Raw genomic sequence first — 26875 nt, forward strand, 5'->3', positions numbered from 1 at the left:
CAATAAATGCGAGCAATTCTCTCGCGATATTCCAATCAAGCGAGTTTGCCTTAATTCAACTCGACTGGAAATGCGGAGCGAGTGTGAGAGAGCGTACCTCGACATTCCAAAATATAATAACGTAATAAAGCGCTTCACCTAAAAATTCTCTTCCGATTCAATTTCACTGATTTGGCAGAGTGCCCCGTGTATTTCTACGGAGAAGATTATAGAACGGTACTAAATATGCATATCAGCCGGAATATGTATCGCGCTCCTCACGAAGGTTACCATCGTACGTCATTAAAGCTTTTGTCAGAAGCACCACACAGCCCCCACGCGGGCTGTCTCTCCCTCTAGTCCATTAAATTTCTTGGCCGTGATCTCGGTCTCGCGTCGAACCATATGAAATGTATCTGGGGCACTATATTTTATAGAACATCTTATAATTATTTTTGATAATATCTCGCTAACATTTATTCACTATGAAAAAGAATTTTAGAATGTATGCATAATAAAAATTCTTCGCGAACGTATAATCTTATATTTTTCATAATATAATATTTTATAAGAAGGATGAATTTAGTAAAACTCTCATAAATATAACATGAAATTTAAAACGTTAATAGAAGAGCTGTACAAGTCTGATGCAGTTAGTGGTCACAAATTTTTAAATATTAAACTATCTTTAATTATAATTTATAATGTTTTAAATTTTATGACATATATTTTATGATATATATTTTGAAATTATATATGGCTGTGTATGAGGGAAGCTAAGTAAAGCTCGAAATGTTCCTGTAAAAATATCATATTAGAATAATAAAAGATGTCTTTGTTTTGATTGTCATCCTATTTGCTCGTTCAATATAAAAGACCTTATACTTTAAATAAAATAAAAACTTTTAATTAAAAATAAGTATAAAAATAAGTAATGACAAGGCTCAACATGTATAAAACAATACAAATAAGAAAAAGGGCACAGAGCCAAATATGTTTAACGTACGTATAATTTAAAATATATATAAATATAAAATTTTCAGACGTTTCGACTCCGATCGGGTCATTTTCAATGTATAAATGTAGAATTCAAATATAAATTAAAAACTTTTAATTATTTTTTTTATATATTTTATAATATATCAGAAAATACGCAGTAGCGTGTTTCCTCTCCCGTCAAATATATTTTTGAAGTATCATTAATATCGATAAAGACTAAGAGAGAATGTTTCTGTTTATAATTACGGATTTAGCAGTGACATGCAAGTTGAGTATTTAATGAGCAAAATGCGAACTGTAAATACGAACATTTGTCACATTCGGCTAGAATGGTTGCGGTTCGCATTTGTACGCGAAGCACCATCCATCTGCCAAGTGTAAATTAAATTCCCGCGAGATTCTGCGGCTATCTTCCACGTGGTATTGAGGATAACCCGAATACCGCACGACACAGGGTTACATGCACGTCGGGCATCCACGTATCTTGTGCACATTTTGCAGTGACAGCGCCAGCTTTTGATTGGACCTGCTACGTGAACCGAACCCACACACCATTCATTTTAGATGAGGCATGGCAAGATTAGATTTTCAAGATAAATATGATCGCCTAGACCTTATTATGAAATACATATAACTGGATTTAGGAAGAGAGTACACATCCATCAACAAATAATTTCTTCTCCTTCACTGATTCTTACGTAAACAAGATTCTTCGCGTTACTATTCTTTTTCACAAGACTTGATTTGTAATTTATATCCTCTCTCAACAAACACAATCATCATGTTCGTAATGTATAAAATAATTTACGAAGAGATCATTTTTTATATCAATTGACACACGAACTCAACGGTACGTTGTTATAATATTTTAGAACCAAATTCCATTTACTAATTTAGAATGCCTTTTCCGTTCCAAATGTTAATCACGAAAAGGCCATGTGGCAGGGAATTCGGAGGCTACTTAATACCTTCGCGCGCGTATATCCCATGGGTATAGTTTCAACTTTCGAAAAGGTTCTTGAACGAACGTGTCCTGGGTAGTAAATATCGTCGATGAAGACTGGCCAAAAGAAAAAGGTGAGGAAAGGTAACAGCAAATGGACATATTATATGATATGATAAAAATAATATCACTGTCTGAAATCCTAGATAATAGTAAAACGCAAAATTGTAATAAAATCAAGATGACAGTTATTTCAGGAAAAATCATAATGAGATATCATCCGACACATTTGACGATGATTAATTCTTGATATAACAATGACTTTTAATTTAAAAAAAATTACTTAAAAAAATTATCATGTCAAGAATTTCACCGCAAAATCATTATCACAATAAATTGAATAATGTCATTACGATTTTTCCTAAAATGACTTCTACCTGATGTCCTCTTACCATTAATTTTATTATGATTTTTCATTCTACTTGAAAATAGGATATTATACAAAATGTCGCTTAATGAATGGGTTATTTGAAGAACGGAGTTCTTTTAAGTAAATTAAGCTTTAGAGATCAAAGCTGTAACTCGCACAGAATTAAAATTAATATGAATTTTATAGGAATATGTATTGTCATCGAGTTAAAATATAAAACATCCACGTTAATATTGTAAATTACGATATAAATCTGTCAACGAAAAAGGGGAATATTCGGCGCGAGGATGATATTAGAATAAAATGAAAAAAAAAGGTTCCTTCTTTTTTCGTATTGCTCATTTTGGAGCATTTCATGTAGCGAGATCGTGGAGAGCATACGAAAATAGGATGGAAGAGACCGATGCCGGCTGCGCCGGCCATTAGACCAGCCGGGCCGGGCACCGACAACGGCGCTAGATAAAGCCCCCACCCTGCACACTGTAGTGATTTACAACTGGTTAATTGATCATTTGCATTCTAGCGAGGATGCTTCGTGCCGCCGTTCGTCGCGTCGCGCTCGGAGACGAAAACTCGCGACCTCGGCTTCACCCCGAGCATTCGTGCGTCCCCTCGTTACAACTTCCCCGTTTGCGTTCACGTCCATTTGCCTTGATTAATCGTGAAATGTGTCTGGACAAAAATTAGGTTAAACCGGCAAGCGAGAGTTCTATCGCGAGTTCACGCGTTTCGCGTATACGCCAATTATAATCTCATATACTACATAATAATCTAAGTAAAGCAAATGTCAATTAATCATCAGGTAATTAGATACACTGTACATTACAATCAACGTCAGTTATTCGTTACATTGTTGGACAAAATTTTGTACTTATTATTAAGAAATATCGCAGTACATGGTTTTTCCATTAAAAGCTTTATTATGTATAAGGCATATTTTACCAAAAGGAAATAATTCACAATAGAGTATTCGAATATCGTACAACACAAATATAGGTTTATACAAAAAATAATTAAACAAAAAGCAAACATAATTTTTTTTTTAAAGCTATACTTGTATTGTACATATTATATAAAGTATGATATGACATAAATAGCTTCATGCAAAAAATGATTTAACAAAAAGTTAACATAATATTTTACATTAAGCGGTAATTTCTGTACATTAGTTCATAAAAATAATAAAATTTTGACATTGCGTATATATTACTTTTATTCTAGAATATACAACGTTTAATTAACATTACTTGTTAGAGTTCGGAAGACTAGAAGTTATATAGAATTAATTACATTAGCACGCGTTACTTCCGCTAATATTAATTACATTACCATAGTTATGTTAGCATTAGTATTAGCATATTATTTATTTTTCCATGATATTTATCATATGACGTTGTGCAAGAAAAACATATGGCTCTTTATTATTAAATTCTCATATCTTTTACAAATTCCTAGCACACTTGAGTATTGTTCTGTGCATTGCGTTTCGCGGTGATCGTGAAATAGGTCAAGCAAAGACATGGAATATTTTAGCTTATAATATTTTCCTATATATGCATACGTGACCAAAGAAGCTTATAAAATATAAACGCGATCATCGATTATGAACGGCTTTCAGGCAAAAGTACGCTTTTTATAATAATTTCTATGTTAAAAACATAAATTTTAATATGCTAAACGTCTAATATTATTTTAACAAAATTATTAAAAGTATGCATGGTATTATTACACAAATACTTTAATATTTTATTGAAATTTTGCGAGGATTTATGCTTTTCTTTTAATAAATCGTTCTAATACTCAATAAAATTTTTTCTGCTCCATTTCCTTTTCTTAAATATATTTGTTTTCTTTTTACGCGTAATGAACAGTTTTCTAAAAATTTTAGTTAGATACAGATCTGAAAATAATTTTGTTGGATCATCAAAATAATTATTTAGAATACTTATGAAGAAAGCATTAATGACAATGCTGCAAAAGGTTTAAATATTCTGGTAACCAGTTTGAGCGTCCTACATAATTATTTTCATGGTCTAAATAAGATTTCAGATCTAGTTCAGATTTAGTTGAATATGTTTATATATTATACACTTTAGCAAAATTGTTTCTGAATGTGGAACTATTATCATTTTGTATGTATACATGTATGAACTAACTCCTAACAGAATTTTTTACGATTTTTATCTCTCTCTCTCTCTCTCTCTCTCTCTCTCTCTCTCTCCTCTCTCTCAATTATTATTTTTTATATACAGTTTCTTATGGCATGTTAAAATCACGTAAGGTTAGCATGCAAAAGTAATAGAAAACTTCAAGAATACGTGAAAGAGAGTGGCTATAGATTTCTTCCTTCGACTCAACGGGTATATAAACGAGACACTCTCTGTCTCACATCCTACCGGAAGAGATGTGTTCTACCTGATTTACGAATGCAAAAGGAGCGATAAATCGACTCTCCTTTCGACACCGAGGACGAAGACAGTTCATCTTTTCTACATTTGCAACTCACATGTGCTAGTATCGGAATTCTGCCGATAAATCGTAGCTCCCAACGGAAAAAGTCTTAAATAAAATCGAGCATCCTCGATAAAGGAAAAAATATTTCAAATCTAGTATTCAGTGTTACATCAATAAAGAGATTTCATCTACTTTAAATTTATCATTCGTATTTCAAATGTAAAATGTCTGTGATTTACATAAAAATAAATAAAAATGTTACTTCTAATATAAAAATTATTAAAAATAATAAAAACAATTAAATCTTCAAAATTATTCTTCATATATATTTATATTTTTTATCAATGGTTAATAATTGTATCTAATTATTTTTCTATGTTTTAAGTTCTGAATATTTTCTGAATTGTAATTTTACTGTAATTTTATTTTCCATACCGCCTTTTTTTACGCGCGGGTACATTTGTACATCACAAAAACATTAGTAATTGTGCAATTACTAATTGCACAATTGAAACAAATTAATTGCTATCCGCAATCATTATCGCCATTGTTTCACAGTATCGGCAATTGGGAGAAGAACACTGATGAAATATCGATGCTGAGTGCGCCGTTGAATCGACTGTGTCTGCATTGTGTCGCTGCGACCATTCAAGTGTTCCACAAAAGACTTAGGAAATTGGTTAATTTTTCCGAGATGACAGGGAGGAAGCTATTCCGAGATGTCGATGCGGAACGTGTCCGTATACAATTTCTGAGATGTATTTTGGATACGAGACGCCGTGCCTCTATTCTCAATGAAGCGATTTCGTGAATCGAGGGCAATGCAATTTTCGACGACGTACGTACGTTATTACAGTTCTCGCGAACTTTCCGGATCAGCGAATCTTTTTGAAGCCACGACGACTTTATTTATTCGATTCCAAGGTTGTTCTTAATACATAATCGTTATATCTCATCATTGGTATTAAAGTTTCACGATTTTGAGTAATAACATATGAAAACGGACGGTGTCAAGGATACATTATAAAATCTTTTGTGGAAAATTACTATCAATTTTAATTTTTTAAAGATTGATAAACTTATGTAATTGCAAGTTTAATATATTTGTTTTATATTTTAAATTTCTCTAATTCATAAATATATTTAACGTGAGCGAGATTAAATGTTCCTCTCTCTATAAAGATATAAATGTTACATTTATTTCAAAGTTAATCTTGACTTTAGTAATAAAACTATAAAGCTATAATTAACAAACTGCACGATATATTCGGATAATGGGTTTCCTCGGAAACGTCTTTCAATTAAAAGGTGCACGGCAAGCGGTCTAAAGCGGTGCTTAATTATAACGACCGTCGTCGCGGTGTGCTTTCGCAAATCCGAGCAATTTAACGACCACACTTCTATTCTCGCATACAATCGGAAATCAATAAATGAACAAAAACGTTATTTTAAGAGTAATCTTCGTTTACAGATATAGACCATATATATCATTTCACATCAATAAATCAAGTATAACACTTAAAAAATGATAAAATCGGAAATCACTAAGGGATCAGTAAGCGTTCCTATTTCTATCTGTAACATTTATTAACTATTTCTTTATATAATACCTACAATAGAAAAAAGTTAAAAAAATTATAATAATATCTTCAATATTTAATTAACAAAAGAGTTCTGAGTGTTTAACACTTAACTTAATAAAAATTACAACATATACTCATGAATTTATTACAATCGTAGATATCTTCCAAAGAGCGTCTCAACAAAGCTTCGCAAATTTATGTGCGGTCGCAATTTACGCAGAAGTATTTGTAGCGTTAAATTAGGATGGTAAATTAGGTAAAGTAGGAGACTTCTTATCCAGGTATCCTCATTTAACACTGCAGTAGGAGATTATTTAATAAATCAGTGCCATTAAGGCACATTACAAATGCTAAAAGTACAAAATGTGCTCGCCTGTAGGTATGTGCTAAAACTTATTACTGTAATACCCCTCCTACGTATGCATTCAGTATTGCCCTGTTTCGGTACAAATGGGATTTCATCAGGCGAAGGTAATAAGAAGGGAGAGCCACGTCAGAAATCTTGAAAATTATTGGCGTCAAAATGGAAAAACGCGACAGAATATTCAGTACAGAAATTTCTTGCAAGGAGAAAATAAATAATCCAAAATAAAACTATGATGTATTGCAATTTCATATTTTTCATTTAAAAATTAGAAAAATAGATTAATCACAAAATATATACATATAATCGATCACTGAATGTATCATTATAGAATAATTTAAAGTATTATTAATTACGTAGATCATTTAGAAAATATGAACAAGCAATTTGAAGATATTTTTTTACACAAATCACTCTATTGTAATAGAATAGAGATACACACACCCAATACATCTATCGCATTTAATGTCTATACGCCTGTCGAGATAAGTACGGCAAACAAGTCGTAAAACGTGTGCGTGTGGAAGTAACCTTGAGTCACTTGTAGTCATTACTTCAATTCTCGCGATCTTTGTGCTCGCTTTAAAAATGATTTCGAACGATTTCGAACGAGTAGCGAACGCGCGTTACAATGAGCGCACGACAAGTGAACTAATAAATCACTGACATCCTTGGAAGGTTTCTGATTGTCGGCGGCTCGTCGAGAAGCCGTGGCATGGGAAAGTGCACAAGATCCACTTACGATCTCGTATGCCGTCGGAACTCGTGTGAAAAATGGCAGCAGCGACGAGCGACGCGACGAAGAAGAAAAAGCAGATGAGAGCGTTACAAGAGGAAGCCGCGCGAGAAAACAAGATCGCGTTGAAGGAGGATTTCGCCTCGAAGCTACGAGATTTTGCCTAGACGACAGTATGCACGAGGGATTTATAAACTTTCCAGGACCGTGAAAATTTACTCCGTTACCTGTCCGCGAACTTCTTCCTCGCGGCTCGAGCCGCTTGCGGGCAAAATGAATCGACTGGGCTGAGTGGTTCCATAAATCCCGGAGTGCAGCGGAATAACGCTACCGGGACGTTGACAAATGTAAATAAGATTGAACTCACGCCGTGCCGGATTTAAAGCGTGAATCTAGACGAGTGAAAAAAAAATGGAAGCTTCGAGTGTTGGATGGACGAATATATCTTTTCTCCTATAGGAATAAGTGCAACAACATTATGCCTAGAAATGTGCAAAAGATTTTTTAACGCCGAATTAAATCGAATCGAATCATTGAAAATTTTAATTAACGGCATAATTATTTTTATATACCATAGAATAATATATGTGACAAAATCGTTTCTATGTAAAAAAATTAATGATTATTGTACAAAGTAATTTTAAATATACATGTATTTAAATGTTTAATCGAATCGAATCTGCCTTGATTCGATTCAATTCGTATTTGAATAGTTTGCATATCTTTTGGTTGTGTCCAATAGTTTGCATCATTGACGGGATATTGAATTGTGTAAATAAAATTAGGAAATATTAAGAGAATCAAGATTGGATTTTATGTATACGTAAAAGCCGTTTACACAAAATTCAATAGAAAAGTTGGATAGACAGAAAGAAATTTGGATTCCAATATACGTTGAAACTCTCTCTACACGAAACTGTGGTCGGCGATCGAATAAAAATGTTCAAATAACTCCGAAACTTCAAGACGCTATCACTGAATACTATCTGATTGTGAGTAGTGAAAAGAAAAGGAAATTTTATTATTCTTCTGAGAGTGTTAGTCTGTAAAATTGGCATGCTTTCACATAAACTATTTAATCGATGATTGTAAATATAGTCAACCAGAGAAGAAGTTGTCAGTTCTATTTCCAGGGAGCGTATCAACATTGGTATAAATCTCTTTGCGTGATTCCCGTTCTTCAACAAAGCTCAAATTTGTTGGCTCGCGCAATCGATAATGTTCAAAAGACCCCCAAGGACTTGATAATATAGGTACCGGATAAAGCGAACACTGTGACACAGTATTCGGCCGGTCTTGCCATTGTTGGCCTCATTAGCGATGCACATGGTGTCGCGTTTGAATATCATTTAAATATCTTGTAACAACCTTAAACGCGCCTTCGTCATTATAAAATCGATGCTTTCAATCTATCCATTTTATCGAATATTACAACGGCAGGACACAATTTCGTTAAGATTTCGATTTCGAAATCGGAATAAGAACGAAAATCGCTGCCGCGGCAATATGAAATTGAATAGATTCGTCAGAGATAAGGAGCCAATTTTCATCGCTCAAGGATGGACGACTGTCTCGAAAGCAAAAATAAAATGACAGCAAAACAGTGGAGACAGACGGTCGAGTGCGAGAAAGGAGAGGCTTGTAAAAAAAGAAGAGGAGATAAAGAGAGGCACCTCTCTCTCTCTCTCTCTCTCTCTCTCTCTCTTTCTCTCCGTCAGTCTGACGATTCCGCGGGAAGGCTGTCGACGACTTTCCTTCCTTCAGGAACTTTTAATTTCCGGTACTTATCGGGGGGACGGAGGGTGATTCGGAAAAGTAACAAGCGTGTGGTGGACGGGAACGCGGGGGAACGGCCGACTTATCATTTACAATGATAGTCGCCGAGCCGCGCGCACAGGGATCGCAATTGAGTTTCGTTCGGCGATACTGAAAAGCTCAGCGCCGCCGGCTGCGAGCTCTCGCTGGCTCCAGCTATTGATCGAAGGCCGACCGACCTGGGTCAGAGTATAGCGGTGTGGACTGCATCGGTGCAAGCCGGTCTACGTGTGCAGCGCAAGAGTGTGGGTACGTGCACCCTTGCCGACGCGCTGCACACACCGGCATGGAGCCGCGCCGCTGCACACACCGACAACGCCAGGGTCGTGACCAGGAATTTCACCTCCTCAGGCGAAATGCTGAAACAGCATTCCCCCTCCTTACCCTCGCGATACTTTAAGCCTTAGGCGGTCTGATAAAATTTTTCGAAATCAATGCAACCGACACGTATTTCGTGGAGTAATAGGTGTAAGAAAATAATCGAAAAATAGATAAATAATAGAATAATCACAAAATGTGTGGAAAATGGAAAGAACGGTTTTGCTGGAAATATCTAAAAATTTAACTAGATACAGATCTGAAAATAATTTTTAGATTGGATTATCAAAATAATTCTGTAAAACCTTCAAACATGATGAATAATGTTGCGAAAAATGTTGACTTAACAATCATTTAGAGCGTCTGACAAAATTATTTTGGCAGTTCAATAAATTATATTCTCAAATCCATCTATATAATTAAATTTGTAGACATTTCAGCAAAATTATTCTTTCTGTAGCAATTATAAAATTATTTTCCTCAAATATTCGATGCTATTTTTATGAAAATAGTGAAATAATGGCAACAAAATATTTTAGAAATACTTCATTGTTATTTCGTAAACATACACTATAAAATACATTATAAAATCGCATTATAAAATCACTGGGAAACTGAAAAAACTTCTCTATTTTTAGTTACTTATGACTAATAAAAATTATTAATGCTTTGATGTTTACACGGCTCTAGTTACAGACTCTCTTTCTATTATGTAAAGAATTATTAAAATTAAAATACATCATGAAGTTAAGTACGCTTCTGAAAGTTGCCCCTAAAATTTTCACCAGAACCATTCGAGCAGTTTCACCCTTAATGTCGTCCCTGTACGTTGCACACAAGCGACGGCTGCATTGACTGTATCTATTCTCCTTAACGTGCCGCGAACCAACATGAACGAGCGCGCATTATTTACCTTCCCATTCTCGAAGTCTTGTATAAATATATACATCCGCGTTCTGGTCCCGGTGAGGTCGCGATAAAATTTACGCCGGAAAAAAGAGACGACGCGCGGAATGGTCCATCGGAATTCCGGTAATACCAGATCGGTCCGCTAGCGCCGGAATTCGCGGCCGGGCACGCGACCGCCGTGCCGCAAAGAGGGATGCGCTCGGAGAGAGCCAGAATGCAAATGCATCCATACGTAAGATACATTGGTACTTGATACTTTAGCCCCGTTTCATTCCAAAGTACAATTCGTCATTAAATTCCGGGCATATTATATGTTGGAGTTACTATTTGATAATAATCTAGATTAGAGTGGAAAGCGGAACGGTAAGTCACGATAACATCAAAATTATGTTAAAATGAATCGTTATTAATAACTTTTAATAATCATTCTGGAGTCATTTTATTATTATACTTGTGTTTCGTTGGATCTCTGATTTATTGCTAATGACTGAGAACAAACGTTTAAATATCAAACGGAAAAATATATTCTCAGCACGAATTCTTATTACTAAAGTATTATAAAATATATTTTCTTAAAATAATGTAGCATAATACATTTAAATAAACAGATGTATTATCAACGCTACTTTCTCGAAATATATCTTCATTATTAAAATATAATATTAATTTATATTTACGTTTCTATTCATATATAATAAACTTTTAGCTATCGGTATTTAATTTACATCGATTTATACATTATGTAAAATTACAATTAAAAAACCTAATAATATATAACACGAATATCGTGCGATTAAAAGATATGGCATCGACAGGTCTTTGAATATTTAGGTTACACGTGTGTTTTCTATTGACCCACACGAATTTAATATTTGCTTCTAACGAATAAGGCGACGGGCAACTTACCTCGTTGGTGTTCCATCGATGCCTCTGAGTTGGAAAGTGTTCAGCTCGCGGCAAGGTTTCCAGATTTTCGGGGAGCTTTATCGGGTCGCCATCTGCGTGATAAATTATCCCAATTAATAGCTGTTCTCGCTAGAAAATGCGGAATCGTAGAAAACATCAATTTCAGAAGCGATTTGTTCTGTAACCCGTTACATTATTTAACGGAAAACCTGAATTTATGTCGTCGACGTGCGTACTGATCGATCGTGACAGTTTTACAGCGGATCGACAAGCGAATCGTTATTGTGTCATGAGCATTAGCGACTGCCTTGCATTCATACTCGCGACGTACAGGCAGCTTTAACGTTACGTGGCATGTGTCATTAACTCTGTTTATACACAACCGATCGAAAAACTCCATCGATCTAAGCCATGTATATTCTGCACGCTCGCCATAAAATAGCACTTGTAATAAATTGCACTTTCTACGAACGTGCCATGAACTATACCTACTCCTGTTAAAATGCAAAATAAAAATCGACGATCTGAAGATTCTTTTACCGAGAACCTTAGCACGTTTTTGCACGATTACTTTTTTAAGTAACACCGAGAAATACAAGAAAACTTTTAAAAAGCTAAAATGGTACCGTAATATCATTTATATTATTTTTTACGCACAAAAATGATGTATTAATAATATTAGCCGATAGCAGTCTAATTGAAAATAAACATATTAATTCAATGACAGTACTAATGGAATACGTCATGCTCTTGTGTTTTAATAAAATATTATTTGTTTCATTAATAATGACATTAAATTAACAAAACTGTTTTGAATTAGACTGCTGTTGTCTATAATGTCAATACAACATGTTTTCTCGTGCATACATGTTCAGTTTAATGTAAGTAATTAACAATTCCAAGTATATTAAAAAGAACTTTGCATGAATATTTAAGACAGAATTCTTTATTAATTGTAATATGTATAGATCGTAATATTTAGTAAAGGTTTAGTAAAGCATAGAATATATAATATTTAGTACAGATTTTAATTTTTTTTAAAGAAGAGCATAAAAAATTTGTTGCATATTAAATCAGAAAAATAATTTCAGCATTCTATAAACGTCGTGAGATTCAAACATGTACTCTATTTTAAAATTATTAGAATCCGAGACTAGTATTTTTGTACATCTAGACATCAAGCAAGCAGCTATTTGCTTGGCAAAATGCTTCCGTTTCGCAGTGTTTGCATTTCCTCTCGATATTATTGATATTACGCATGGGACATCTGTGCTCTCTCGTATGATATATCGGCAATATCATGCGTCGCGTATTCTTGAAGCACCGTTCTTTATGATATAAATGCGGAAATATGGTATGAATCCCCATGCCTTTTGTAACCAAACACTTTCTATACTTTATGTAATACATTATGTAAAATTGAATCGATACGACCAAAGTAGCCATAAAGTTGCCGCGGAGATAACGAAATTCATCCGTTTGATACATATAACTTTGTTACAGTCTTTTTGGAAGAAGAAACTTTCTTTCACGAATACACACTCACACTTAAACATGAAAAAGATATCGCGTTCTGGCAAGAAATAATAGTAGAAACGAGGGCAAATGTGGCTTACCATAAACTGAAACGTCAGAAATTGTGTTACATACGTATAAATCTAAATCACGATTGCAATCAGGAAATTTTTATGGTCGCGCAATTTATGATAACCTTGTTACGCTTTAATTAACAGAATAAGTTCACTGGTCAAGTGCATTTTTTTCCACGAATGTTCGCTCAAAGTACTCCGCACTAATTGTATGGAAAATTGGGTCCAGGTGAAATGAGTTAATTTTCACATATAATGTAGCTTATAATGTGATGAACAAAAAATATCGCGCGTACGCACAAGGCTCAATTATGTATCAAAGATGTAAAATTTGTGCTCATAGAACATCTTTGATAAACTATCCCAACAAACAGGCAGGTGTTATTTGTCATCATTTTGTTAAATTTGATATTTAAGACATCAATTTGACTTTGAAACCATGAAATAACGTTAGTTTGTTTGCTGAAATAGCTGAAAAATTATTTGTTATTGAGCTTTCTATGATATCTTTTGTCCATCATAATATAATAAGTTATTATTATGTTTGAAAATTAACTAATTTATTTCATCAAGTCTCAATTTTTCATATAATTAATGTGGGATCCTTTATTTACACGGTTAAAAATCGCATAAACGTATTATATCGCGTACTGCGTATTTGCAAATTTATTCGCTATAGTTTATTTCTTTGTAATCTTTTTCACAAATTTGATTTGTGCAAATGTAGCAAATTCAAAATAAGTTTAATCTTTAGTGAAATATTTGCCGGAAATTGCCAGAGTTAGCCAGGAATATTACCCACGGAAATCAAATATTTATTTAATGGTACTTCGCCTATGGTTTGTATAATATTTACTGATTCCTAAAACTCGCCAAAACCATTAACTAAACTTTGACAATCATAAGTATGACAGTTAAGTATCTAAGTACCATGATCTAAATGTCATAATAACGAAGTAATAGTTTACTTGTGTGGAACTTTATAATGTCGCGATGTTATCTAATTATAATAAAAATGATCACATATATTGTCCAAAACAAGTATTTCATATATTAATTTCATATGCTTTTAATAATTATGTCATAAAAAATAAATAATATACTGAAATAATAGAAGCTTAATGACTTTCAACTTATAATAAATTATAATTAGAGATAAATAAAAAAAATTGAAGTTCTCTCTATAAATCTCAAAGTTTAAAATTTCACAATGCAAATTTTTGAATCACAATTTGCAGGAATAAAAGGTTTTTCAAAGCGCACACCGTAGACAAAACTTATTTAATAATTCTCTCTAGCGAAGAAAGAAACGAAAAACATCAAGAGATCTTCTCTTCAGTTTCCGAGAAAATCTCTCTTCAGTTCTTGAGAAAGTCAGTTCTTGTTTCTCTCTTGTTGTTTAGACCTGATTTACACAGTGCTTATTTTTACTAGCAACTAATGTTTTTGTTTTTAAAGCAAATTAGAAAACTAGCAACTAAAAAAAAACGTGATTTTAAAAATTATATCTTTTAGTTGCTAGTTTTCTAAAGACAAATATATAATTTATAGAATTATATTTTTTAAACCAGGTTTTGTGAAAAAATCCACAAATTAATTTAGTTTCCTCTACGTCGTAAAAAAAGAAACGATTTTTAAATTCTCTCTAACCACGCAATCAACAACGACGTCAAATAAATTTCAATCTCCATGTTAAATTGAAGATGTCGGAAGACTGTCTATAGCACATGCCGTGTGACATGTCAAATGTTGTCAAATGTCGTGTCAAATGTGGGGGTTTTCTACATCGGGGTGCATAAACAACAGATAAACTCACTTGGGGCGAGGGGCGTCGGGTAGGTCGCATGGTAGACGACACGCTGTGGATTCGAATGATTGTAGCCCGCCATCTCCGCGATGCTGGCGCGTGCTCGCGCTGCTTGGATCTTACCGATCGTCTTGGCCGATCGTCATCGTCCTTGAACGTACGCGAGACGAGAGCGTGGCTGGGCCCTGGCGGGCATCCCTGGACGGACCCTTTCTCGCGATGGGTCCGCGTTCTTGGGAGACGATCGCGTATCTGATATGACTGCTGTCTGTTGATGATCGCGCTGCTTCGATCGGGACAAACTGAGGGGATGGTCCTTTTTTTGTCAGGATAGTTTGCCAGCCGCGGGGTCTAGGACGCAGGGACGGCACTCGGATTGACGTTGTCCTCGACGTTGCAAAGGTTGCGCTCCCGGATGACGACGACTCCCTCTGGAACGGTAGGACATATCCCCCAAAGGAGCTTGCACGCGGGCTGGATTATGTTATTCGAGACCGGATATCGATCGGCGGTGTCACAAACGTGTCACTCTTCTGTTCCGCTTTATTCCGTCTCTTCTGGATCTCTCCTCTGAATGGAAGATCTCGAACGGTCGGAATCGAAGTTCTTACAATTTCGTATCGCGAAGGACACACGTGGAAGTGCACGCGGAAACACGAACAGAATCGATCCTCCGCTCCCCTTTCGCACTCTCCCTGGTTCACCCAAGTCTCTCTCTCTCTCTCTCTCTCTCTCTCTCTCTCTCTCTCTCTCTCTCTCTCTCTCTCGCGCGCGCTCTCTCGCTCTAGCTTTCGCTCTTTCTCTTTCACGCTTTTTTGTTAGATTCTTCTTCTAGTATAAAAAATTGGAGCTCCACTGTATCTCTACGTGACGCTCGGAGGCAACCCTTTTTCGTGAACGTTCCTTCCTCCCGTCCCTCGTTGATTGCTGTTCGCGATCCTTCCTTCTTGTTCTTGTGAACGTTCCTCGATGTGGACGCGTTCCCAGTCACAAATTACACACTATTCTTTCTTTCTAAGCTCTTTCTTCTTCTCTCTTCTGAAATCTCAGATCCCTGATCTTTGCTCTCTCTCTCTCTCTCTCTCTCTCTCTTTTTCTCTCTCTCTATCTTTTTGTTGTGCGCTCCGGAGCTCTTTTTAGTCTTCTTATATCCTAAGTTACAACACTGAACCCGTCCCTATCGGAGGGACAAAATAATGTAAGGGTCACACAGTACAGAGAGAACTTAAAATGCGATTATCCCGTCCCGTAGCAGTCGACGCGTGCTCTCTTTTACGATCCCTCTCTTTTCCCTCTCTGAGCGTTTATACTCTCGTCTCGTTCTCTTCACTTCCGCCGCGCCGCGCACCAGTCTGACTGAGGAATAACTTCAGAAAATAGACAATTTTTCTATCATTCGACTCTTTTGTAACTTGTTTCTTCTTTACTGTGTATTACTTGTGTGTACGCGCTTTTATTACACATCTACTTTGAAAAAAAAACCTGAATTACCTCGTCGTACGTCCCGTTTTCTCTTTCCTTCTCCTATTCTCACCCGCTTTCTCTTTCACTCTCCTCCTCTCTATCTTTTTCTCTATCCGACCGCGCGCGCTTTTTTCCCACTTCCTGTCTTCCTTCCTTGCCTTCTTTCTTTTTACAGGCGGTTGTCTTACGGGTGTATGGTAAGATTTAAAGAGAATCCTTAGGAGAAATGTGTTGTTGCTGTTTCGTGTTTATAGTTGTTAGTAGTGTTATTTACAAATATGTAATGTTTTTGTTTTTGTTAATAAAATAGTTCAAATTAGTCTTTTGGCCCCGCGTGTCTGCTCCCGAGCGGCGGGAGCCGCAGAGTGAGGCAGCCCTCGACTCTCGACCTCCGTCCCTCCGCCCGCGCCCCCTCTCTTCCCTCTTCTTCATCCCTCTCCGTGCGAGGTCCCCTCCACGTACTGTCCCGGAGTCCTCCAGCCCCTACCAGCTCCACCGACATCCACCACTACCCCGTGAGGGCAATCATTCTCTCTCTTTCTTTCTTAGGCAGGTCCGACTATCCGGCCCCAGCCACAGCCCTTAACCCTGCCCCCAGCCCTGTCCCTGTCCACGGTGTCTGTCGAATCTCACCCTCGCCAACCCCTCATCTACCCTCCTCTATCTTCTTGCACCGCCGTTATCCCCTCATCTTCCTTCTCTCTCTTTCTCTCATGTACCTACGTCTATTTACCACTTTTACGTTTAGTAGTGTGGATGCACCACCGTGCCAATTCCTATGCGAAACGGTAGTTACCTAGCTACCTACCCAGCTGGCTGGCTGGCTACCTCCTCCCATAAAACTCGTTGAGGTTGTAAATTAAGGATTACCGAAGATACAAATTAATGTCGAGGCGTAACACATACGGTGGGAAAACTGCGTTCGGGGATCACCCATTTGTCGTTGCAGAAATCGAATGTCGTTCCACATTCTGCACCGGCCGTCCTCGCGAAATAATCGTTCGCGGATTCGGTCCACGCTATTCCAAATAATTCTCGCCGTCGACAAATCGACGCGCCCGTACGTCTCGTGCCTCTCTGCCGTCGAAGCCGATAAATTTGCGGTAGTTTCGCGAGAGAGATGGACGAGAGTTGCGCGAAGTAATCGCGAATTTGCATGCGGGGCGTAACCTTGAATGCGATACGCCTAGATTTGGAGAAGGAAACAGCAAAGTAACGACTTACATGGCTCAAAGTGGAATGTGTTGAAAGATGAAAATTATTCATACGATAAATAGGATCAATAAACATGAAACGCACAATCAATAAATTAATTATCAATTAAAATCTTCAATTTAGTGAGAAAAAGGTCGCGAGTCTTTACGTATTTCACACATCTCGATTAACATCAAACTTAGTAGAATTAATTCATAGAAGTTTAAAGTTGCAACGCACAGAACAAGAGGATCAAATTACGTAGGCGAACGTTGAAACGTGTAATGTCAGCTATGGCTAAGTTACTTTACAGTGTAAACTTTACACAGTTCTATAGATAAGGTTCACGACAAACCATATGAAGAGCATCGTTAGCATGCAAGCTTGTGAAAATCGTAAACTTGCTTGATGTAGCATTCTGTTTCGCGGTTACGCGAATAATTCGCCAGAGATAAATTTCATCCTCTCTACTTTCTCTACTGCGCTAACGATGTAACGACATTAAAGAAAACCGCGCGATTCTTTAGATGCGTTCCGAATTACGCACGAAATACATGATGTATTACTTTATCTTTTTTTTCATTCTTCAATGAACAACGAGAATTATGCATTATGCGCTTTGTGAGTAATTCGAAAAGCACCTTTTGAGAGCAATCAAATGACGATGTACATACATTTCCACGTCCAAGAAAGTCGTGAGATTATTCATTATTTGGTACCCAACCGTAAATGCATAGAAATGCACTAAAACGATCGATTCAACGTTTTATGGCGAGGACAGTTTAAACTACTTTAAACCTACCGAACAATTGAAGAACAATTGGAAAACAAGTCGTAGAATAACCAATGTCACTGTCTCTATTTCTATCTTCTAAATATTATAAAAAACGAACTAATATAACACGTATAATTTTTTCATTAATAGATTTGAATCCTGTGCGACTGTAATAATATTCTACGCAACAAGTTCTTTTTACGGTATTTTAAGACGTTAATGGCATCATTATCGAATCGGCGATCAATTTAATTAATATTATTATTTCAACTTCAGTGATAATTGCGTTTCAAGTCCGACGGTAAATGGAGCGCAATTTATATAAATGAAAGATGTATAGAAAGAATTTATACAATATAAAAGATATTATAAGACACCAAGATCTAATACGAATATTGGACGTTTTCTTATTTATTCATATAGTCTAGATTAATTAAATATTGTTTTAAACTGATTTCACTTTAACGCGATTTAACTTGAAACTCGGTTACCGAAAAGTTTGACGTAGAAACTTTAAAAAAGTTTCTAAGTAAATGATAGGTAATCAGTCATTTTTATTGTTAATCGTCGAGAAGACATTAACAGAATAAATGTTTAAAAAAATTCAGGTCGCCGGTTGAAAAATACCAAAGAACGGAGAAAATAAATTCGCGCAATTACGAAGATTCGTTAGTGAACGTTGGAAACGTCATCGTAAGCAGCAGGATGAGCCACAATGGGCAATCGAAATTGGCTCCGGCACTTCCGCGCACGTCTGCTCAACCCTTCGCTCTAAGGGGGTGAACAGGATGGCGACTAAACGATATTCCTCTCACAATCCACGAAACGCAGGCCAAGTCTTCCCCGACTTCGCACCTATACACATGAATCCCTGCACTCGCTGGTGCCACCGGGGGTCGTACGTTTCTAGCACGACTGGTACCTAAGCGTATGTATACATATATACATGTATATATATATATATATACACACATATATATATGTTGTACACTCATATATATGTGTGTGTATAGTATATGTATGTATATATATATATATATATATATATATATCCATATGTGTATGTAGTACAGCACACGTCGAATTCTTGCAGAAGATTCGTGTCGAATTTTAATGGAAGTGCTGCCACCTTCCAGTGACCTCTGGAGCCAACCGTGCTGAAGGCATTCCTGCGAAGAGGCTCGCGGAAGAAAAAAGAAACATCCCGGGGGTTGGCGGAGGTGGAATTCACTCAGGCGTCGAGCCCCTATCGCCAATCTGATTAATGGATAGATTCATGAGCCTGGGTATTTATAAGGATTTAAGCGCGCCTGTATGGCGAGCACGTAACTTTAGAGTCTCTCTAAATTGGCGAACGCGACCGGAGAATACACGTACAAGAGGCGGATGTCTCAGTGCAACGTGCGAATAATAAGGCATTTCCCTAATTTTTCTGTGATACAAGCATTATCAATCAAAAAATGTTAAATGAATGATATAAGCAAGATTATATTTATTTTTAAAAAATATAAGAGATTTAATGTACAGCATTTAATTAATATAAAAGTCTGTTATTATACAGAGTGATCTCAAGTATTCCAGAAGATTTTAAGGGATAATTTCTCAAATTAATTCACAAAAATATCATATGTCTGAAAGGGTTTGGTTTTATAGAGTACAAAGTTTCAAAGTTCAAGGACAAATTTTGTTTCTTCCAGAAATTTTGAAAATCAGCTCGAGTTATTTTGATGAAACTTTAATGTCCTTGAGAGAGACATGTACAAAGCTTCATCAAAATAACCCAAATTAATTTTCAGAATTATTGGAAAAACAAATTTTTTTTCTTCAACTTTAATCTCTTGTGTCTTTTAAAACTTACAATCAGGAAAATACGGTAAATGTAAAATTAAAAAAAAGCTGACACTTTACATGAGTGTAGAGTAAATGGACCTAATCATAAAATATAATTCTATATTTATGAAAAATTTCAGATTTTTCATTTTACACTCTTGCCAAACTTTCTTAGTAGTCGTTTTCAATATTAAGACATAAAGTTTCTGTCTTAAATCAATGTGAAGAAATAATTGTTATATGTACTTTATTTCACTTATAAAAAAAACTGGAAAATACTTTTACACGAAATTGCTTCGTTCAGTGATCTCTCGGTGATGATGGATTTTAAGTTTGAATTTCGATTATAGATTCGCTTCGCACACACAGCTTCGCACACGGTTTCTGTCGCGTTAAACGAGTAATTTATCCGCGGCCTGGTAATCGAGCGAATCTCATGTCGTTGAAATGAAACAAGCTCGCACCCTCCCGGCTTTTCGACCCTCGTCGTAAACTCGAGGGCATCCCCAATTTATTTGCTTCCTCATGTATTACATAGGAGTCGCCGATACTCCATTAGAATACAATATGCACTGTGCATTTTCAACATGACGCATCTTTGCCGCGTTTATAAAACTTCGCTTGTATCAGCTTTTGTATCATGCAAGTTTTATAATTTTTCAATCATTTAGCAAGTCAATAAAATCACGTTCATCATAGTTAACACACTGAAAAAATCTGGTTGCACTATTTGGAGTTCTCTAATAGAGATTTAAATAATTAAGAAATACAAATCTCTCTCAGACGTTATAGTTAAATCTATCAAACACATTCTAGTCGAGAATATCAACATAATCAAAAATTGAATTAGAATACCAGAATTCTGATTAACATCTCATTAATGCTTCGTTTATACCTCTTATTAATACATTAAGAATATTTTCTTAGTACACACACTGAAAAAAAGTCTAGTAATAGCTACCAAGTATATTTTATTTAGCATATTGGTGCTATAATTAATATATCAAACATAATAACAATAATTAATAATAACAGTAACAAGCTATTAGTGCAATTAGTAAGTATTATCAATTACAATAATAGTAAAATGATACTTAAAACAGTAAAATTAGCATTAGAGTTTAATATAATTAGTTTTAGTTGTAGACTAATCAAACATTTGATCAAAATATTATTTTACCAAAACTTTAGTAAGCATCATCTAGGCTTAATTAATATCAGATTTTTTAAAATGTAATATCACTGATATAATATTCTCGATACGCTTTTACTAAATTTATGGAAATATACAAAATCTATATCAACGTAAAAACATGTTTATCTCGTGCAAACGCAAACTCTCGCAGTCACTGCCACATCCATGTCGCGCAACGTTAAACTTCGCGTACACGTCGCTGATGGTTCAACTGTTGACGAAGTAAACACGCATTAAGCTATCATGCATCATTCGCGATTACACACGTTCGCGGATCGCGTAAACGGAACTAGAACGCACGTGCGAGATGATTTCTAACTGCATCCGACATATGGTCAGAAATAATTACGATTGTGCTCCTTGGAGCCGATCCGCCAACTAATTTTTGGGTTCGTGCCGAGTTCACCAGCGCCTTGCCGCGGCTCCGTGATATCCGACTCGACTGTCGAAACGGAGCGTTACACATAGCCCATTTTGTTTCGCTCTGATTTATAGTAGCCGTGATACAAAAACGCCGTGGATTTCGCAAACGGCAACGGGACTGACGTTTCTACGGGCAAAAACAACGATACGCCGAAGTAAAGCGACGATGTATATGGCGGAGCAATAATTCTTTATTATCTGTCATGATTTAGGTGGCAGAAAAAAAAGATAAAAATTGCAAGTAGTAATTTTTTGTATGAAAATTGATATAAGTTATTATGCAAATTAATCATATAGGGGACATAATAATGTGAGTAGAAAATACACTATTTGCTTTATTAATAGAGAGAGAGGAGGTTGACCTGATCTACCGTTTCCCTTTAATATAGATTCCATTGTTAGAAAAGAGAATCAGTCAATGCTTGAATGATCACAATGATATGTATTATTCTTTTAGTACAACACCTTTCAATCATTTATATAAGTGATGTTGGATAAGAAATTTACTTCTCATTCTATTTTCAAAAATTTCCTTCTGTTCTCCAAAACTTTAATATACTTCTTGGCCAGCGCAATCGTCGAATTTAAATATCATCGAATCATTGCAAGTAACTTGGAGAAAAGCAGAATGAAAAAGAAATTTTTCTTTATACAGTATCTCTTAAGCAATTGGAAGATGTTCTACTAGACAAAAGATAAAACATTGCAATTAAGCATTTCTGATTATTCAAGCATCGTATAACTCTATTCAACAAGGAATCTTTATTAAGAATCTTTATATTAAAAGAATAAATTAATAGATTATAATACAATTAATAAAATTAATAGTATATATTTCTCAGATGTTCGCATTTTTTGTTCGTGCTATGTATATATAAAAAATATTTTTCCTTCTGTATAAATTCTAAACTGATAATTTTTATATTCTGTAAAAACATTTTTTTAATCTTTTTGCAAATTGGAGTGTGTAATTGTTTTAAAAAGCAGAGTTAAAAATTTAATCTCCGTAATATCAGGGAATTTCTGTGTATAATATTCTTTTTATTATTTAAACTAGCGAAAATATTTGTAATAAACAAAGTTATTGCTATACGTGTGGCTAACATGGCAAGCATTTAAGTAATGTAATTTATCATTCTATATAGTTAAAAAATACCGTTACCGCCGAAATCTCTCGTTCTCACGCGACGATACTTCACCTCGAAAACGTGACGTGCAACGTTATTGAACATCCCAGCCGCGAATGCGAATAAATCTGCCAACAATCTGTCGTTGATGTCGCAAACTTTTTATTGCATATAAAAATGAATTGTTTAATCTATATAAAATCTATATTTAATCTATATAAAATCGATCTTTGCAATTTAACGTATTCTAATAATTTCGTACTTATGTTATTCACATTTTAAGCATATAAGTGCTATAAAAAGTATAAAAAACAACAGACATTGTATAAAATTTGTACCATTTTACATCTTGTTACAGCGTTAAATAATTGCTAAAAATCACCGTGCTGTTTGTACACCAAGCTAGAGTACGCAAACAAATTAATAGCATGTGATTAGATTAATTGCGTACGCTGAGATATAATCTCGACAATTAGCTCCGTCATTTGTATTAGCAAATGGGCTCCACAACTCAACAATCTAAACTCTCCTCTTAAATGCGTTCTATAATCCGAGCCGCCGCTCCCTCTTCTCTCACTCTCTCTCTCTCTCTCCCCCCCCCCCCCCCTCCCCTTTCTTTCACTCTTTCTCTGAGGCCGTTTTCTCGTGGCCTCACATACCGCACCTCTAAATAGCCCCAAAGTAACCGAAATAGTTTAGGGAGCATACATATTCATGCACGCGTCGATCTTTTTGTTGCAAGTCTACGAACGTGCACGGTGCAACGAAAATGCCACGACCGAGATTCTTCGCTTTGAACTTTATGGCATCTACAAAAGATCTGCACGAATGACGTACAAATGAACGAAATAGATATCTTCTACATTAACATTTTTTAAAATGAATTTTGATTCATTAAAAATCCATTTTTCGTCAAATCCCTAATAAAACAATTTTCGTTTATCAGCAACGATAATGGTGGTGAGAGCGTATTCAAATGTGCCACAGGAATAAGTTCAAAATAAATTAGATTGTCACGAACAATTTGCGTTCGTTGAGATGATATCGCGGAGTGGGCCATACCTACGAAGTGTTACAATGATTTCGCCATATACGGTCTTAAAGGCTTTACTTTAATACCGAAGACGTACACGCAACCCTTTATCGAGAATCTGATTAATCGTTACCATGGGAAGGAATGAAATTACGCATAACAATTAATGCCGTGCCCTTTTCCATCGCTACTCTATTCGATCCTTTATTATTTTTCGGCACGCCTCCCTTCCGCATTTAACTCGGTTTCAAAAATAACTCCCGCAGTAGAGAAATATTTCTAAGTATAACACGAGAGGGGCGATACGAGTTTAACAGCTAACCCACGGTGAATTTGGGAATGTACGGGAACGGATAACTGGGTCTCTCTGATCGTTGAATTTTGAAAATGACACTCTAGCTTAGCGCGAACAATATGGTACGCTCCAGCATATCGTTCAACACTGATAACGCTAGCCATTAATAGACTCTGAGCAGATAATAGAGACGCGACGTTAGAATTACGTTTATGAGAGTGATCAAAATTTTAATAATTCTTTTGTCTCCTCACATAGAGATTTACATATAATTGAGTAACTGAAACGTAAAAACTGCTATATCCAAGAAAGGAAAAATAAAAAAACTGCTATATCCAAAAATGAAATGAAAAATGAAAGAAAATAAGATATTAGAACCCATAGATTGTCCAGCATTTTAGTTACAAAAAGTGAACATTTTAAATTTTGTGTAAAAATAATTACAAACCCTATAAAATCAAGCAAGAAAAATTAATGAAAGAAGGAATTAAATCCCTATTATGTACTCTAATTAAGTTTAATAATGTTTTATTTTTGTTTATTATAATATAATTTTTACCTTATTATTATTATTTTATGTGAAATTTGTTTTACCATTTTTTTCTATGTATTTTTAATATTTTATTTTTCTGTTTTAATATACCTTTCCTCTGTATGTTTGATATTTTATTTTTACTTGAATTTAACATAAAAAAGAAAAAATATGTATTTTTCAATAAATAATTAATGTAGTTGTTTATAATGCATATAATACGTTATTTTTTATTAATAGCATAATAAAAATACTTTAAAACCATAAAAATTTAAAATTCGAAATGTCTATTTAATTTAATATCCTACTTTAAAATTTAACTGTTTTTTTTATTAATACTTGTAAAACAATGAGTTAATTTTCAACAAGTACTTTTAAATAAATTATATGTAACTTTATAATTTTATCTTTTGTATTCTAATTATTGCATTGAATGGGATCCAAATTATAATTGAAACATTTGCGTTAGTTATATAATACCTATATTCTACTTATAAATATGTATTAAATATTACAGCATAGATATCTCCGTCTAACTTTATTATTTCACTTGACTTATTCTCAAAGCCTTACATTGTTTATTTATAATCTTGCATTATACAGGTATATGCATAATAATCTATTTTAATTAAATGATTTTAACGTAACTGTCATTTAATATAAAGGATTAATTGCAATTATAATCCGTTACAATTTCAATTTTGGAAATCTAATAAATTATCAATGATCATCATATATTTAATAATCGGCAGCTTGTCCCTGTATAGTAGATTTTATTAATTTTATATAATATCTATTTCCAAAGAGAACATAAATGAAGAAAGCTATATTTAAATATAAGACACATAGATCTGTATTCACACCTCACTTTTATCATCAAATACGCGATAAATTTATTTCTGCAGAGATTCTATAATCCATGTAAACTATATGTTAAATACGCTCATTTATCTATATAAAAGTGAGGTATGAATACAAATCATAATTCATTAAAGATTTTACTCCATTTTTCATTCTTTTAGCATTTCTAAAACAGTAGTGATGTATGGTTTATATGTTAACTCTCAACAATTACAGATAGCAAGCATACAATATTTTTGCGCGCTTTTTGAGGGGTTGGCGAAAAGAGTCGTAGAAGAATCGTGCAAGGAGAGGAAGAGGAAGAGCCGGAATTACGAGGAGACAAAAGAGTGGAGAGGAGAAGGGAGGTCGCGCTAACACGAAGCAGGCGCGGGGCGATCAATTACGTAACCCAATAAAAGTGGGTCACGTGTCAAAGTGTGGAGCCATCCCCGAGGTGTCCAACTTTTTGGTAAAAGCTCGTAAATTACCAGTCAACTAGCTAGCAAGCTAGCTAGCTAGCTAGCTCTGCTATCACCCCGTGCGCGGCTTTAAATAGAAGTCGGCTGCTTGTGTCCAATCACCTTCTCGCAATTCCCATTCATCGTTTCCTTTTTCAATCCCTGTCATCTCTCTTTATCTTCCTCCCTTCTTTTCGATTCTTCTCCTTTCTACACGTCACGTATAGGCAGTTCCTCAACACGGTTTTTTTCGTGAGGAGAAACCGAAACCGGACACGTAAGTTGTTGGTCGTTAGTCGTCGACTATAGCTTGCCATCAATGTGGTGTAATGGTAAAAGAAATAGAGAGAGAGAGAGGGGGGATAAGGGAGCAAATAGAAAGAGTCGGTTTACGAGAGAGGATTATAGAAGATAAAAAGAAGTGAGAAGGAGAGAGGCAAAAATAAGAGGAGGGGGAGAGAGAGAGAGAGAGAGAGAGAGAGAGAGAGAGAGAGAGAGAAAGTATCACGGCAGGAGAAGTAAGACAATCAATAAGATTGCTAGGTCCGTAGGAACTCAAGCCCGGATTCGCTGAACGAGTTCGGTACACTTCCTGCCAGGATAGAAGAAGATTCGTGTTTCACGAACGAAGTTATCAGATCTTATCCCTGAATAGGAGACATCGGATTAAAGTCTTTCGCGAGATATAGACAATAAGTACGCAACGATGAGAAGGGCGTTGGAATTAAGCCGAAAGCAAAAGCTTTTCTGTGCGGAAGGGCCCGCTCTTCTTTCAAAGAGGTTCTATACCAGATTTAGTCGCCGAATAGGCAATAGGATAGATCAAGATAGGAACGAGATAGGCCAGAGGATGTCCATGGATGTCAGGTCGTGG

General features: G+C 35.4%; 1 protein-coding gene across 1 annotated transcript in view; it reads right to left on the minus strand.

Moving 5' to 3' along the window:
* Nucleotides 1–26875, minus strand: part of Camta (Calmodulin-binding transcription activator) — a 45733-nt gene that overhangs the window by 12764 nt on the left and 6094 nt on the right. Inside the window, exon 3 of the mRNA XM_018538581.1 lies at nucleotides 11437–11528. Within this exon, the coding sequence (XP_018394083.1) occupies nucleotides 11437–11528 (92 nt within the window). The remainder of the gene's footprint in view (nucleotides 1–11436; nucleotides 11529–26875) is intronic.

This window comes from Cyphomyrmex costatus, unplaced genomic scaffold, assembly GCF_001594065.2.
Source record: "Cyphomyrmex costatus isolate MS0001 unplaced genomic scaffold, Ccosl1.0 scaffold193, whole genome shotgun sequence".
NCBI classification, from domain to species: domain Eukaryota; kingdom Metazoa; phylum Arthropoda; class Insecta; order Hymenoptera; family Formicidae; genus Cyphomyrmex; species Cyphomyrmex costatus.